Source organism: Dipodomys merriami, unplaced genomic scaffold (assembly GCF_024711535.1).
Source record: "Dipodomys merriami isolate MVZ:Mamm:240054 unplaced genomic scaffold, mDipMer1.0.p SCAF_42, whole genome shotgun sequence".
NCBI classification, from domain to species: Eukaryota; Metazoa; Chordata; class Mammalia; order Rodentia; family Heteromyidae; genus Dipodomys; species Dipodomys merriami.
In genome coordinates this window covers 1,723,924-1,739,353 of record NW_027205826.1, presented here as the reverse complement: position 1 = coordinate 1,739,353, position 15,430 = coordinate 1,723,924, and the positions used below count along the sequence as shown (strand labels likewise).

The window sequence follows — 15,430 nt, the reverse complement described above, 5'->3', positions numbered from 1 at the left end:
TGAAGAGCTGAGGGACAGCGCCCAGGCCCAGAGTTCAAGCTCCCATGACAGACCAAAAAGACAAAGGTGTGATTCAGATTAAGAGCCTTAGGAGCCAATTGTGGTAATGCATACCTGTAATTCTACTACTGGGAGGGTGAAGCAGGAGTTTAGGCCCAGTCTGGACTACAAAGTGAGATCATATTAAAAAAAAAAAAAGTTTCAGAAGAAAAAAAAAAAACAGACTAACAAGGAAGAGCTCCTATGCCTAAAGCCTGTAATCTTTGCTATTCAGGAGACTGAGATCTGAGGATTGCAGTTTGAAGCTAGCCAAGACAGTAAAGTCCATGTGACTCTATCTGTGGTAGAGCACCAACCACCCTCCAGTAAAAAAGCTAAGCCCTGAGTTCAAGCCCTAGTACCAGTGTGCACGCGCGCACACACACAGAGAAGCTTTTTGCTGCTGTCCAGTTTGGATGAGAACCCAAAGTAACCAGGTCAGATGAGAGAAGGGTAAGAGGCCTTGTTCAGGATCCTCAGGTGCCAGAGGCTGTTCTGATATTCCCCTTCCCACTCTAGGAGCACCAGGGAGGCTCCATACTCCCAAAGGAAAACTGACCAAGATGTAAAATGGATTTGCTTTTATTAAATAGGTAAAGGGTCTCAATGGCACCACCCACATGATCTTGCCTTTATGACAGAGAACAAACCGTGGCAGCAGATGCTGTGGGGCTTCCTACTCCAAGATCCTCCTCATCCTCCGGCTCGTGGCAGCCCTCCTCTGTGTACCAGGCTGCCCTCCCCAGGTCCTGCCCCTCTGAGTGTGTCCTCTCCACCAGCAGCTGGGCATGGTCACCTGGAGGAGCTGCGCTCTTTGCTCACACAGTCGTCGTGCGAGGTGGTGTCCCCGTTGCCCACCACACTGCATGTCCTCCTCTTCTTCCTACGGTGCATCATCCCGTCGCCTTCAGACCCAGTCTCACCCTGGACAGGAGGGAAAAAACAAGAATGGATGCAGCCCACTTCCCCACGCTGCGCCTGCTCTGGGGACAGCACCATCCTTCCTCCCAGAGCAGAGCTTCTGCCAGGGACCCCACTCACCCCAACTGGGGCACTGGGCTCCCCGAGACGCCAGTGCCCCCCACTGCTCTCTCACAGACCCCACTGCCACCTCACATTTGGCATTCTGTAAGTGCAATATGGGCTCCGTACCACCACCACAGAGCAGAGCTGATGTGTCCCAAGTCAGCCTTGCCACAGAAGAGCAGACTGACGTGTAAGAGCCAATGACCACATCTGCTAAGGCTGCACGACCCTCCCACCAGCACTGATGGTGGCTAAAGCAAGCCATGAGAACTGTGCTGTGTCCAGGGCACAGGCTGAGGTCAGACTGCTGTGAGTCTTGGCCTGTCACTGTCCTCTGCTAGCTGTATGATCTCAGGCCATTTAGGTCACAACTTCCCCAATGACTATACATGTCAATAACTGCAGTATTGAACAATTCACCAATGCTAAAAGCTGCAAAAGGGGCAGAAGTCCCCCTGGACAGTGATGGTGGCGCCGGTAGCCCTTGGAGGAAGGTCTGGGATGGAAAGCTCATGTCTAAGGCCTAGAACAGGCAGGCTGGGCCTCACCTCTGAGTCTGAGTCGGATGAGCTAGAGCTGGAGGAGCTGGAGGAGTCACTGGAGCTGTCAGAGGCAATCCCTGTAGATTCCTGGAGGTCAACTGCATCAGCCAGGACTGCCAGCTCAGGGTGCTCCTGTTTCAAGATCCTGCGGGGTAAGAGATGGAGTTGTTCTCAGTGCAAGGACAGGCAGTGCCGCTGCACTCGGGAGTCAATATGGAGGCCTGCATCCTCTAAGAAAGAACCAGCTCCTAGCTCATCCAGAGGTAGAGACTTGGCCCACACTAAACCCCATGCTGGGAACAATCCCTCCCAGCCCAGTTTCCTGAAGGAAAACTACAATCAGTTTTCCATTGCCTGTGCCGAAGGCAACATTCCCTTGAGTTAGTCTTCATTTTTTTTCCCCTTAAGAAAGCTGTTCCTATACCCAGTTTTGTTCCTAAACATTTTCTGGCCTTTTTTTGTGGCAATACTCAGTCTTGAAGTCAGGGCCTGGGCGCTGTCCCTGAATTTTTTTGCTCAAGGCTAGCGCTCTACCACTTCAGCCACACCTCCACTTCTGGCTTTTTGATGGAGACAAGAGTCTTATAGACTTTCCTGCCTGGGCTGGCTTCATACCTTGACTCTTATTTCTCAACTTCCTGAATAGCTACGATTATAGATATAAGCCAACAGTGCCCAGCAGGCTGAGTTTTAAAAAACAAAACAAAACAGAATAAAACAAAACAGTCTTTCTGCAATGCAGCACTGATGCAGGAGCAGGACTTGGGTAAATTCTACTTTTAAGAGCAGAAACATGAGGTCGCACAAAAAGACCATGCCCCTCACCTGGCAGAGGAGCTGAACTAACCAGAGCAGCAGCCCTGCCTGGCCTTCACTGCAGACAGCGGCCAAGGATCTGCAGTGGAGCGACCTTACCACAGGACACAGTGGCCTAGGGGCACAGTGAGTGGGCTTCAAGTGCCCAGAATCCAGGGGAACAGAAGCCACCACCCTTGCTGGCGCTCTCAGCAGGGAGGCGGAGTACTGATAGAGCCAGGATCCCTCTCTTACCCCGAGAGCTGGTCCCTCCAGGTCAGGGTTGGGACACAGTGGCACGGGGTGGCTGGGGGTGGCTTGCACTGCCGCTGCCCGTGCTGTATCTGGTCTGTGGATAAAAGGAGGCGCTAAGTCTCCAGGGGAGTCACCTCACAAGAACTGAAGGTAACAAGTGCAAATGGGGTAAGAAAAAGAAATACCAAACCAAGCCTACACAAAAGAGCTTCTTTTGCTAGTATTAGCTCTGAAAAACAAAAGAAAAAGAAAACGAAACAGAAACCACCCAGTCAGGAGCCTTCTGAGTGGCCTTGGGTCAAACAGGCAGAGCCTTACCCTGCCATCTAAGGCTACCAACCCCCGACAGCAGGCTCTTCCTAGGGCCATCTGGGTTATCCACAGGTTGAGACAGAAGCCCCGTTCACTTTCCCCAGGCCTCTCTAAACTCAATCGGCACTTAGTATTGCAGTGGTAGACTTATTTCATCTCTGGGGGAGGGATCGGAACACAGCAGAAGCAAGAAATAAAATGTCTCTCACCTATACCACTTCCTTGATAACTTTGGTCTCCCTCTTACCGTCTTGTGCCACACAACAGGGAAGTTGGTACTGCTGGCAAAATTCTGGGTGATGGCAATGGTAGTGTCGAGATTGAGGACAACATGCCACCAGCCCCCTGAAATCCAACAAATGCACAGTTCAGTGGGTGCTGGGCTTAGATGCCCTCACTGTATGATGTCCACTCCACACATCGTGGAGCTCAAAATCACACAATTCAGCTTATCTAATGCTTACATTACACTTCATCCAGAGACTGCAAAAGGGAAGAGCCACCCTTTCTAGGGCTGCTTTCCTGTTAAAAGGCACAGCTGAGCAACTGTGACAGACTATTTGGCTCACAAGACCTAAAATGTTTAACTTCTGGCCCTTTACAGAAACAACCTGTTGACCCCTTGGTAATCGAATGCTGTGACCAAAACTGAAACAAACAAAAAAGGGTCTGCAACTTCTAGGACACCTACTGTAAATCCCATGCTGCTCCACCTACCAAAGTGAGTGCAATCAGCTAGCATGGGATTCCCACTCTACTGGGCCAGCACCACACTACATATAATCACAAACCCAACTTACAGAACTAGGTACAAACTACTACAGTAGGAAAGGATGCCAGGCAACTATCAGGAACAGACACATGCAGTGTAGAGAAAACCTCCCTCTACATTTGAGATGCAGTTATCTACTACCCCCACCATGAGCCAGTGCTCACACGGGCCCTGCAGAAGGTTGTGATACAAGTGCAAACCTTTTGCACACATGTGCACTCTAAATAATTCCACTCCAAAATGACAAAACAAATTACTACAATCAAAGAAAGTACTTGGGGTGAGGGTGGGGCTCAGGAAGGATACTGACTTCCTTCCAGTTCACGTGTACCTGGCACAAAGACAGTCTCTCCTGGTTTTTGTAAGATTTCCAGGGGTTTGAATTCAGGTGGCCAGGTTGGAAGCTGAGTCCGGGGATAAATAACATTAAACCAGGTAATTGCTTCATCTTGTTGGTTCCCTCCTTCCTCTCGAGTCACCTTGATGAGTTCTCGAGGAGTGCTTGTAGGAAACAGGCACCAGCGCTTGTGGCCCTGAACCAAGGCATTCCAGGCGCTGGTTCCCAGAGGGTCAATGTGAATCCCGGTTCCAGAACGTGGTGGCCCCATCACAAACCACCTAGAAAATGGAAAACACCCAAGAAGACAATTTGACAACATATATATGGAAGTGTTAACCTTAAATTGCAAAAATCTCCCTTGTACGGGTCACATTCTTTTTCTCTTTCTTGGTGCTGGTAATGGGGCTGAACTCAGGACCTCATGCTCTTTCTTAGCTTCTGCTTAAGGCTGGCACTCTACCACTTGTGCCACACTTCCACTTTTGGCTTTTTGCTAGACTGCCTAGGTTGGCTTCAAACCCCGATTTTTTTTTTATCTCAGCCTCCTGAGTAACTAGAATTACAAGTGTGAGCCATCAATGCCTTGTTTGTTAAGTTTTCAGTTTGACTGCATGAGGAGCTCAGGAATCCTGATGTACAGATAGACCCTACTCCAACGATAAGGACGAATGTGATCATGGGCAGCCGGGGACAACCGCTGTTTTAAAGAGTATCAGCAGATAGAACTGAGGTGTGCAGAGATGCTATTTTTGATAAACCTGGTAACCTAACCACTGAGCTGTGGAACACTTTACCTGTAAGGGGGCCTGCGCTTCTCCCCTGCATATTGGAAAAGGTCGTCGGTGAAAAACTTGGGCACCTTGTAGTCTTCCAAAAGTTTCCTTCTTTTGGGATGTTCACCATAGCTGCTGTCAAAGATGTAAAGGGGGCTGTCATCCCGCGTGCTCTCCATGTACTCAATGTAGTACTTCATCTTCATCTTCACGGAGTAGCCATCGTTATCCTCACCGCACTTGAACTTCTGGTTCCGGTATTTCCTTTTCAGGCGCTCCAGAGTCCATTTCTCTTGCGCAGACCAGCCCTCCTGGGCATTCAGCAGAACCACGGGCTTGTAAGGTTTTTCGTAGCGCTCCACAAATTCTCCCACCGACAACTGTAAGGCGTCGGCCCTTTCCACGTTATCCTAGGACAATTAGAAAAGATCGCGGCCGTTAAAAAAGACAAGGAAGAAGTCCCGTGGCGGGCGTCCCCACCCAGGAGTAATGAACACTGACACGTCTCAGCGACGAACCACAGCCTGGCTTCTGCGGGGGGGGGGGGGGGGAGGCGGAGGAGGGAGCCCCACGTGCGCCCGAGCACGTCGCACCCACAGCCGTCCGTCGGGGGAGGCGTGAGGTTCGCGAGTCCCACTTAGGGGCTCTGACAGCCCGGTCTCCCGCCGCCCCCCGTGGGTCAGGGGCCTCTCTGGGCCGGCAGGAGCCCAGGGCGGCAGGCGGCCGCAAAGCGGGAGGAGGCGGGCCCCAAACTCGCCGAGCCCCCCGCTCCCCGGCCCCCTCACCGCCACGGCCCCGGCCCCGGCCCCGGCCCCCTCACCGCCCCGGCCGCCCCGGCCCCGGCCCCGGCCCCGGCCCCGGCCCCCTCACCGCCACGGCCGCCGGGCTCAGCGGGAAGCTCTCGTAGTAGTTGTGCCGCGTCCAGTCCAGCGAGTCCTTGAGCTCGGGCCGGGCGCTGCGCTTGGCCTCGCGGATGCGCTTCTTGCTCTTGTGGTTCATCCTGCCGAGTCGCCGGCGGCCTCCCCCGCGGTCTCGGCGCGGCTCGCTCCCCGCCGCGAACGCGCCCTCCGTGGCCCCGGGGCGGCGGCGACACCCAAACGCCCTTCGATCCGGCCCGGCGCCTTTAAAGCCGCCTTCCAGAAAATTCACTCTCCAGACACCTCCCGAGCTTCGGGTTGGGCGAGAGACAGTCGTCCTCCCCGCCCCGTCGCCTCTCGCGGTCCGCCATTGGCTTCGTCGTCTGCAGAGCCCGCCCCTATGCGCGCTGGGAGGGCGCCATGATGGGAAGGTCGCGCCCTCCTGGGTAGCGACACCGCCCGGCCTCTCCCTGCTGCGGCGTGCACACCACTTCCGGCAGCACGTCGCCTCCCTACGGTCCGCTTCCGGCTAGGCGCCTCAGCCTGGTAGCACCGCCGCCCGCCTCTCCGGGCTGCGGCGTGCTCGCCACTTCCGGTCTCACGTCACCTGCCTTCTGCCCGCTTCCGGTAAGGCGCCATGATGGGAAGGTCGCTTCAGTCTGGTGGCGCTGCTGCCCTGCCTCTCCCCGCTGAGGCGTGCGCACCACTTCCGGCTGCTTGTCGCCTCCTCAGCATCCGCTTCCGGTCGGGTCTCTGGCGCTATCTTGTATTGTGCGCCTCTTGATCCCGCTCTTCTTTGCCTGGTCGTCACCCGCAGAGTTAAGGAACCGAGGGAAGCCCGTCTTGTCCCGTGGTAGCGGCCAGGCGGGGCGGGAGGCCGCGTGGCGCCCGGGGCCGCGGAGACGCGACGTGCGCCGCGCGCAGCCTGGCAGCCCGGCGCCTTCTGCCGCCGCCCACCGGCCGGTCGGTGGGCGAGCGCGGTGTCGGAGGGCGTGCGGCCTGGGCCCGGCGCTTTCGGTTCACGGAAGCGCCGGGCCCAGGAGCTGAGGGGGCCGTGCTGGAGGTCCGCGTCCCGCAGGTGCGTGCAGCGGCACCCGCGGGGTGGGGGCTCCGGGTCCCCGCGGAGAGAGGCGTCGACCCGGGCCCGGGTCTCTGCGGATTAGTTGGGGGTAGAGAGAGAGAGAGAGAGAGAGAGAGAGAGAGAGTGTGTGTGCGTGTGTGTGTGTGTGTGTGTGCGCGCGCGCGCGCGCGCCTGCGCCTGCGTGTGTGTAGAGGGGAGGACTTCTGCTTGTAGACTGGCTGGAGGAGCAAAAGGTTGGGGGCTGTGCTAAAAAGGGTTCAACACTGGCTGTTTCCTGCCCACGTATCTCTCTAGGTCCCTGTTGTTTACCTTGATGTTGTGGTAAAGCTGAATCAGTTCTTCTCGCCCGTATGCGCGCGCTGGGGATGGAACCCAGGACTCGGGAATGCTGGGCCAAAGCTGCACTATTGAGCTACATCCCAGCCCCATACGTCTCACTTCTCTATATAAGCTTTGAGACCAGGCCTTCCAACCCTTAGTGCATGGCTTCCCTGAACCCAGAGCTTTCTCAGCTCTCTGAATAAAAATAAACGGGCCGTTCATCTGTTTTTGCAAAGCACTTTCGCATTCTGGTGTTGGAGTACTAACACCTCCCCTAAAAACACATGTCAAAACAGGAAGAAACAGCTTGGGAGAAGTTAGGTGGAATAAGCTGGGGTTTGGTTGGTGGCTCACTCCGGCAGTCCTCGATGAGGATAGCAGTTCAGGGCTAACTTTGGCAGATGTTTGTGAGACTCCTCAAGAGTTGGCTGTGGTCTGTGTCAGAATCTGGCCCATAACATACTTTGAGCCTGTAGAGAGAGAATTGACCTCAAAAATAACCTGCAAATCCTTGCAAGGGTGGCTCATGCCCATAATCCTAGCTACTGAGGAGGCTGGGGTCCAAGGATCATGGTTCAAAGCTAGCCCAGGCAGGAAAGTCCATGAGACTCTGATCTCCCCCTCCCAAAAGAAAAAAAACAAACGTGGAGCTGTGGCTAAAGTGGTAGTGTGCTATCCTTGAACAAAAATAAAGCTCAGGGAAAGCACCCAGGCCCTGAGTTCAAGCTCCAGGACTGTCACCACAAGATAAAACTGAAAAGCCACTACTGGAGGCATGGCTCATTGGTAAGAATGCTTAACAAGCTTGAGGTCCTTAGTTCAAACCCTAGTACTACCAAGAAAAGGTGGGGAGGCTGGGAAGGTGGCTCAGTGGTACAGTGCTTGCCTTGCATGCATGAGGCCCTGGGTTTGATTCCTCAGCACCACATAAACAGAAAAAGCCGGAAGTGGCGCTGTGGCTCAAGTGCTTGCCTTGACCTGAAGAGCTGAGGGACCGATGGCACCCAGGCTGAGTTCAGGCCCCACAACCGACAAAAAAAAAAAAAAAGCCTTGCAGAGCACCCCCGCCTACCTCTGCTTTACTGTTCGTAGTATTTCCCATCCCCAGTTATAATGGTCCCTGATTAAGTGGTTGGGGATGCATAGTGGTGAATACCTGCAGTCAGCACTCTGGAGGCTGAGATCTGAGGACCACAGTTGAAAGTCAGCCCAGGCAGGAAATTCCATGAGTCTTATCTCCAATTAACCATCAGAAAACTGGAAATGGTGCTGTGACTCAAAGTAGTAGATCACTAGCCTTGAGCAAAAAAGCTTAGGCCCAACAGCTAAGCCCTGAGTTCAACCCCCATGACTGACCAAAAAAAAACAAAAAACAAAAAAAACCCTATAGAATGAGTCAAATGAGTGTTGCAGAGTGTACTCTATCATATGGCGTTATGGTTTTATATCCCCACAGGTTGTGAACCAGAAAGCAAAAGCCTTACACTAATTGCTGCATAAATACCATAATCCAACTTCCAGGAGGATTATTGGATAAAACATGTTCTTTCCAGGTCCTGCATCTGCAGTATGGAATGTACATCTGGCCCTGTGCTGTGGTCCTGGCCCAGTACCTATGGTTTCATAGAAGATCTCTGCCTGGCAAGGCTGTCTTAGAGGTACATGGCTCCTGAAGTTTCCAAAATCCTAGGTTATATTGAGATTTCTGTCTACTTGATTGTTACTAGCCTTTGTTAAAGTATTTGAAAGTCAGGAGCAGTGTGGCTGACAACTTGAAAGGTCCCAGTTTATGAAAGATTTTTTAAACATCTTTGGAGTGTTAATTCATGTGACAGACCATTAAATGATTTATAAAGCCTGGAAATAGTTACTAGTAGGCCCTTTACAAGTTGATTGGTCCTACCCTAACAGTATGTGCTGGTCTCCCTTTGTAGTCTAGGCTGACCTGGAATTTGCTGTTTTCCTGCCTCAGCCTCCTGAGTGCTAGGATTACAAATGTGTATCACCACATCTGTTTGTTTTTGACAGTTGTGGGGCTTGAACTCTGGGCCTGGGCACTGTCCTTGAGCTCTTCAGCTTAAGGTGAGCACTCTACCCACTTGAGCCACAGCACCACTTCCAGTGTGGTGCTTAGGAATCAAACCCAGGGCCCTCATGATGCAAGGCAAGCACTCTATCACTGAGCCACCTTCCCAGCCCCATGGCAACAGTTTTTAAGGCTGCGTCTAGGTGGCTTGCTGGGTCACCCAGCTCTAGTAGGATACTTGAAGTGTTTTTCACATTTCAAAAAAGAAAAGGACAAATTTGACAGCTTACCAACAAATTTCTCAAGAGTTTTGGGTAGCCAGGAAGCCAAGGACTTTGCCCTGCTCTCCCAGTCATCACACTGATGTTTTAAGTTTTCAAAGCCAGTCTGGGAAGGTGGTTCAGCCATAGAGTGCTTGCCTAGCATGCATGAAGCTCTGGGTTCCATTCCTCAGCACCACATACACAGGAAAAGCTAGAAGTGGTGCTGTGGCTCAAGTGGTAGAGTGCTAGCTTTGAGCAAGAGCAGAGCAGCTCAGGGACAGTGCCCAGGCCGAGTTCAAGCCAAACCCCAGGACTGGCCAAAAAAGTTTTCAAAGCAATGTTTGGGTGGATATAAATATTGACCATAACATAGTCCAATCCACTTTTGGAAATGTTGAGATAAGCTTCAAAATGTTTCCCATTTTCTTAGCTGCTCACCACTCTACCTAGTTTGAGATTGCTAATAATGCTGGAAAGTAAATCTTTGAGACAAGTCTTGCCTAATGTAGCCCAGACTGACCTTGAACTAGTGCTCTCTTTGCCTCTGCCTATACTATTTGGATCCTCATGCTTTGCTCAAATAAGTTTTAGGCACCTGTATTTATGAGCCCATTCTTGGTATTCGTCAGCATGTTTACAAAGGGCTTTATTTTCTAGGCTTTACTAGAAAATCTCCCTTAAGTTGGTGTGGTGGCAAACACCTGTAAACAGAGTAACCCAGGAGCTGAGCAGGCTAGTCTTGGTTACATACTTGTCTCGTAGAACAAGGAAAAACAAGCCTTTTTGAGTAGAAAACTGCTATACATTGACCTACTATACATTGACCTACAGAATAGCAATTAATATTGGTAGTGACAACTCTAGCTGGCTGTGCATTCGGCCTGGATGCTGCCTGAGCCTCTATGCTCAAGGCTAGCTCTCTATCACTTGAGCCACAGGACTACTTCTGGCTTTTTCTGAGTAATTTATTGGAGGTCTCACAACCTCTTCTTCCCTGGCTGGCTTTGAACATCCATCCTCAAATGTCAACCTTCTTTGAGTGGCTACTATTACAGGTATGAACAACTAGCACCCAGCTTTCCTTGTATCCTAAAGAATTCAAAGCTTCTTTTAATACTTGAGGACTGAAAATCATGGGAAGAAACAAGTGGATCAGTATCTTTACAGGCCTTACTTGCCCTAGGCTGCAGAGTTAATGTGGAAGCTTGCCCGACAAACTCTTGGCACATATTAAATTGTACAGAGTAAAAGGTTTCACCACATATTACTTTATACTTCCTTGCCTTTTCCTCCTAAGACTTAGGCCCTAACATTGGTTTCTTTCTAGCCTAATCTTATATCAGTGTTTTGCTTCATGAGGTTTAAATATTACAAAGACAGATCATGGTTGAAATTTTTGCAAATGATTATCCACCAAGCCTTCAAAATAGGATTCCAGTCTTTGAATGCCATCTTTCTATGTTTTTACTAGATTGGAGCTGGAGTAAGCCTTCCAGGAATCTTGGCTGCAAAATGTGGTGCTGAAGTAATACTGTCTGACAGTTCAGAACTTCCTCACTGCCTGGAGATCTCTAAGCAAAGCTGTCAGTTGAATAACCTGCCTCAGGTACAGGTCATAGGAGTGACATGGGGCCACATCTCTCCGGATCTTCTAGCCTTACCACCACAGGACCTTATTCTTGCATCTGATGTATTTTTTGAGCCAGAAGGTAAACTTTTTTTTTTGTCAGTCGTGGGGCTTGAACTCTGGCCTGGGCGCTGTCCCTCAGCTCTTCAGCTCAAGGCGAGTGCTCTACCACTTGAGCTACAGTGCCCCTGCTTTATGTGACCATGATAGAAAAGCCATCTGTAATCCTGGCCACTCAGGAGACACATCTGAGTATGGCAGTTCAAAGCCAGCCTGAGACTCATCTCCAGTTAAGTCACCAGAAAATTTGAAGTGGAGCTATGGCTTAGTTGTAGAGCACTGGCCTTGAGCAAAGAGCCAAGGACTCTCAGCAGAGTTCAAGCCCCACAACTAACCCTCCCCCCCCCCCACAAAGTTGGAAAAAAACCCTAAAAGCTGTTTTCTCTTCAGATTTTGAGGACATCTTAACTACAGTGTACTTTTTAATGCAGAAGAACCCCAAGGTTCAATTATGGTCAACATACCAGGTTAGAAGGTGAGTATTGAACGATCCTGGTTTATTCAAATTCATGGGCAGTTTTTCAAGAAAACAAATGTTAAGTTTATGAACTAATTTATTTCTTCTAAGTGCTGACTGGTCACTTGAAGCTTTGCTCTACAAATGGGATATGAAATGTGTCCATATTCCCCTGGAGTCTTTTGATGCAGACAAAGAAGAGATAGCTGAATCTGCCCTCCCAGGAAGACATACCGTTGAAATGCTGGTCATCTCCTTTGCAAGGGACAGTGTATTGTAGTACTGATCAACCTGGCCACTTCAGCTTCTCAAGCAAATAACAGCAAGTATCAGCCAGATCTGCTGGCCTTAGATTGTCACTTGTTACCTAGACTACACCCATAATCAGGAAACTAATAAAATTAAAATACTCATGAAGCTTAGGTTTGGATTGCTTTTTCTTATGGTGTTGGTTGGGGTGGGTATTGAACCCTGGGACAGAATATATGCTAGGCAAATTCAGCACTGAGCTCCATCTCCACTGCTTATCTTTAGCCATGTGTAAATTTGAGGAAGTCAAAGGTTTTCACTCAGTACAGGAACTGCTAAAGCATCTTATTAACCTTTGTACTGTATGCAAGGGCAGGGGAAGATCAAGACATTCTGAGAAAAGCTAACACCAAGAAAACATTTTAATTAAACTACAGAAACAATGGTCATAGTACAGAATATTCATAAGCAAAACGATACACCATGTCAAGTACGTACAAAGTTACAAACCATTTGCTTCCTTAACATTTTCCATATTTTAAGTTTACACACAAGGATGACCAGATTTACCATTTTTGGGGGGGAAAAGGGAAAAATGTATTTATCATCAGCTAGATGTGCTCACTGTATGCTCCGTTATTTATATGCAAGGCCCGGGTGACTGGAAGTGCAGTTGTCAGGCATTTTAATAAACTGGACAGCCCCATTTGTTTCTGCACGACAAGGCATCTTTACACAGGAGCAATCAGGAGAAAACAGGAAACAGCCAAGCACTCTGCACTGCAACACGCCACCTTAACAGCTAACCAGCATTACTCAACTGCTACACAACTGCGCCTAGTGCACAAAAATACATAAGAGAAGAGATTAGAATTGTGTTTGGTAAACAATCCTTTAAAAAAAATCTTCACCTGAAAAGTTTTTATGCCAATTTGGGTTCAGATTACCATTTAGATCTGAAGGTAAATAACACATATCAACAAATTTACACCAGCTTTTGTAGGTTTTTAATTTTAAGGAATGAAGGCAATGTTGAGTCAATCTGTTGCCAGCTTTAGGCTGTGTGTAATGGCTGCACAGTTTCCTTTTATAAGTCAGGAGGCCACAAATTAGGTTACCAATCTGTTTAATTTCAAACAAAAAAAGTCAGCACTATATATGAACAAAATGAAATTTTACCTCAAATATCCAATCCAATAATGAAATCTGAAGTCGTTCACCTCACTAAATTACAAGAAATTTGAATAACAGCAACAAAATGGCACATAAAATGAATTTGCCACCTGAGGCAAAGATAAAACAAGTAAAAAGTTAGACAAATGTTACAAAATAACCTTTTCAATAGCCAGTTGCTTGTTCCAAGGACTCTTCCGTGGACCGATGGACTGAGTGTGGTCCTTTTCCCCCAAGTCCTGTTATGCTGCTTGCCGATCCATCTAGGTTTGAAAAGAAAAAGGTTTAGTTTACCCTCTACTACTACAAAGATACCAAAGTATATGTGGTTTCAGTTTCAGGCATGTACTTACTAAGGCTCTGGTGAAACAAGTAGGTACACTAAGGCTCCACCCAGCCATTATCACATATTTTAAAGGCCCAACTAGGACAATTTCAAAAGCTAAATAACCAGCACTTGCAAGTTTGAATTGAGTTCTTGGCCAAATAACCAAGGTGAAAAAATTTAAGGAGGGAGAAAAGGAAAAAAAAAAAAAAGGGTGGGTGGTGGAAGGGGGGGAAAGGGAGCTGTATCAAAACAAAACAAAAATTTGAAATCAGAAAGTTATTCTAAGATAATTTTTTCAGATGAAACATCTGGCAATTGAAAATGTCTTTATCCGAACTATTCAGGGCCCTTTCTTTTTTTTAAAAAAATAGGACCAAACAATTTGAGAGTTAAAGACACACTATCCTTCTCCCACCCAGTGCAATACCTGTAAACTTTCTTTTGGGGTTCCAAAAGCTCTTTGCTTCCGTAATTGCAATTGGTTTGCCACATCCATTAGAGTTAGAAGTCCCAGTCAGTACAACAATAGTTGAACTGATCGTCTTTCTCTAAGAGGATAGTGCATCTTTAACGTGTAAAGACAAACCTGCTCCAATACACGCCCACAGAAACTGGTCCCTGGAGGATCAGCCATATCAGTTAAAATCTGCAATACTGGCCAATATTCTTTTATCAAACAGGAGACCGCAGCTTTAAAGGGGAAAATGCAGACGTTGGATAAAAACAGCAAGAAATAGTCATTTTCATTAAAAGGTCTCAAACAGTTCACGACACAGCCATTATCTAAGCTTTCCACATCCAGTGCAGACCCCTCTCTTCAGTCATCGCTCCCAAAGCCGAGTCACCTCGAGCCTCAGTCTCCCCACGCGGTGCGCACGCCCACTGCCGCCCCTCCCGCGGACATTACCATGTGCTCACGACGACACGGCGCCCTCTTCTTCCGGAGACTTGGGGGGGCTCTTGGACCGCGACCGCGACTTGGACTCCCTCTTGGACACGGGAGGCGGGCTCCGGGACCGGGACCGGGACCTCGACCGCGAGCGGGATCTGGAGACCGACGACGACTTGGACTTGGATCTTCGCGCAGATCGGGACTTGGAGGTCGAGCGCGAGCGGGATCGAGTGCGGGAGCGCGACTTGGAGCGGCTGTAGCGGGATCGGCTGCGGGACCGGGAGCGGCTCCGACTCCGGGATCGGCTGCGGCGGCGCCTCCGTGGGCTGCGGGCGGACGCCAGGCGCGCTGGTGAGCTGGGGTTCCCGCCGCCGCCCCGGCCCCGCCCGCCCCGCCGCCATTATCTCGCTGCCAGGCGCCATTTCCCTGGCCGCGAGGCGGGGTCTCGCGTGGCCCGGCCCGGCCTCCGCCCGGCCCCCACGTGCTCCGCCGACCTTTGTGCGCCCGCCCGGCCGCCCCGCTCACCTGCGGCTCCGCCGTCCGTAGCCGCCGCCGCCGTACCTGCGGGGCGGCGGGCCGCGGCGGCTGTGGTGCGAGTCGGGGGGACGGCCGTAGCGCGCCATCTGCACCCGCAGCTCGCGGCCGTCCAGCACCGCCCCGTCCATGGCGTCCATGGCGTCCTCGGCGTCGCGCTTGTCGTGGAAGCGCACGAAGGCGAAGCCGCGGGACTCCTTGGTGTAGCGGTCCCGCGGGATGTACACGTCGCCGACGCGCCCGTACTTCTCGAAGACGCGCCGCAGGGTGTCGGGCGAGGTGCGGTAGGTCAGGTTGTCCACCTTGAGGGAGGTCATCCCCTCCACGTCGGGAGGCGGCCGGCCGTAGCTCATGGTGGCCGCGGCCCGGGGCCCCGCGAACTGGCGCCGCGACTAAGAGACCAACGCCCGAGCGGGCCCGCGCGCACCCCGGGAACCCGGGCGGGAGGCGCCGCGCCGCCGCAGTGGCGGTTACCGCCCGCGTGTGGCAGCGGGAAGGGCCGGACGCGGAAACGTGCGAGCACACGACTCGGACGGCGCAGCGAGCCGAGCAGCAACTGAGCCGCGGCGCGCCCCAGCGCGCCTTTATAGCCTTCCCCAGAAAATGGCGCCCGCGCCACCCGGAAATGAATCCTCTGATTGGCTCGGCCCGCCCCGCCCGGTAACGTCTCTACCGCGCGCCCCGCCCCCGGCCCGACGCGCCTGCGCA

At 51.2% G+C, this 15,430-nt stretch overlaps 3 protein-coding genes across 8 annotated transcripts; 1 reads left to right on the top strand and 2 right to left on the bottom strand.

Annotated features, from left to right (window-relative positions):
- Positions 1-605: 605 nt before the first annotated feature.
- Jmjd6 (jumonji domain containing 6, arginine demethylase and lysine hydroxylase) lies at positions 606-6,200 on the bottom strand. 3 transcript variants are annotated; one of them, XM_069992921.1, is made up of 7 exons: positions 5,725-6,200; positions 4,876-5,264; positions 4,073-4,359; positions 3,217-3,314; positions 2,658-2,746; positions 1,614-1,752; positions 606-963 (listed from the first exon to the last, which is right to left on the bottom strand). In XM_069992921.1, exons 1-7 carry the CDS (start codon positions 5,851-5,853, stop codon positions 832-834), a joined length of 1,263 nt encoding a protein of 420 aa, XP_069849022.1. In that variant the 5' UTR covers positions 5,854-6,200; the 3' UTR covers positions 606-831. The 3 variants fall into 3 exon arrangements, with proteins under 3 accessions (XP_069849022.1, XP_069849020.1, XP_069849019.1); XM_069992919.1 differs by lacking the exon at positions 2,658-2,746 and having other exon boundaries at positions 3,179-3,314; positions 5,725-5,938; XM_069992918.1 differs by lacking the exon at positions 606-963 and having other exon boundaries at positions 1,632-1,752; positions 2,658-2,751; positions 3,179-3,314; positions 5,725-6,198.
- A 336-nt stretch (positions 6,201-6,536) lies between these two features.
- Positions 6,537-11,963, top strand: Mettl23 (methyltransferase 23, arginine). Of its 2 annotated transcripts, XM_069992923.1 has the most exons (6): positions 6,731-6,789; positions 7,087-7,899; positions 8,667-8,771; positions 10,874-11,111; positions 11,480-11,564; positions 11,658-11,963. In XM_069992923.1, exons 3-6 carry the CDS (start codon positions 8,688-8,690, stop codon positions 11,824-11,826), a joined length of 576 nt encoding a protein of 191 aa, XP_069849024.1. In that variant the 5' UTR covers positions 6,731-6,789; positions 7,087-7,899; positions 8,667-8,687; the 3' UTR covers positions 11,827-11,963. The 2 variants fall into 2 exon arrangements, with proteins under 2 accessions (XP_069849025.1, XP_069849024.1); XM_069992924.1 differs by lacking the exon at positions 7,087-7,899 and having other exon boundaries at positions 6,537-6,789.
- Positions 11,964-12,199: 236 nt separating this feature from the next.
- Positions 12,200-15,281, bottom strand: Srsf2 (serine and arginine rich splicing factor 2). Of its 3 annotated transcripts, none has more exons than XR_011366116.1 (4): positions 14,714-15,281; positions 14,204-14,514; positions 13,883-13,986; positions 12,200-13,231 (listed from the first exon to the last, which is right to left on the bottom strand). XR_011366116.1 is itself a non-coding variant. In XM_069992922.1 (3 exons), exons 1-2 carry the CDS (start codon positions 15,073-15,075, stop codon positions 14,211-14,213), a joined length of 666 nt encoding a protein of 221 aa, XP_069849023.1. In that variant the 5' UTR covers positions 15,076-15,281; the 3' UTR covers positions 12,200-13,231; positions 14,204-14,210. The 3 variants fall into 3 exon arrangements, 1 of the variants encoding a protein (XP_069849023.1); XR_011366117.1 differs by lacking the exon at positions 13,883-13,986 and having other exon boundaries at positions 12,200-12,632; positions 13,130-13,231; positions 14,714-15,280; XM_069992922.1 differs by lacking the exon at positions 13,883-13,986.
- Positions 15,282-15,430: the final 149 nt, after the last annotated feature.

Excerpts from the sequence above, each read along its gene's own strand:
- Jmjd6 (XM_069992921.1), bottom strand. The coding sequence starts at position 5,853 with ATGAACCACAAGAGCAAGAAGCGCATCCGCGAGGCCAAGCGCAGCGCC. Across the intron at positions 5,265-5,724 it reads TGAGCCCGGCGGCCGTGGCG|GATAACGTGGAAAGGGCCGA; the intron begins GTGAGGGGGCCG and ends TAATTGTCCTAG. Across the intron at positions 3,315-4,072 it reads AGAGACTGTCTTTGTGCCAG|GGGGCTGGTGGCATGTTGTC; the intron begins GTACACGTGAAC and ends GTTGGATTTCAG.
- Mettl23 (XM_069992924.1), top strand. The coding sequence starts at position 8,688 with ATGTACATCTGGCCCTGTGCTGTGGTCCTGGCCCAGTACCTATGGTTT. Across the intron at positions 8,772-10,873 it reads CTGGCAAGGCTGTCTTAGAG|ATTGGAGCTGGAGTAAGCCT; the intron begins GTACATGGCTCC and ends TGTTTTTACTAG. Across the intron at positions 11,112-11,479 it reads TGTATTTTTTGAGCCAGAAG|ATTTTGAGGACATCTTAACT; the intron begins GTAAACTTTTTT and ends TTTTCTCTTCAG.
- Srsf2 (XM_069992922.1), bottom strand. The coding sequence starts at position 15,075 with ATGAGCTACGGCCGGCCGCCTCCCGACGTGGAGGGGATGACCTCCCTC. Across the intron at positions 14,515-14,713 it reads TACGGACGGCGGAGCCGCAG|CCCACGGAGGCGCCGCCGCA; the intron begins GTGAGCGGGGCG and ends GTCCGCCCGCAG.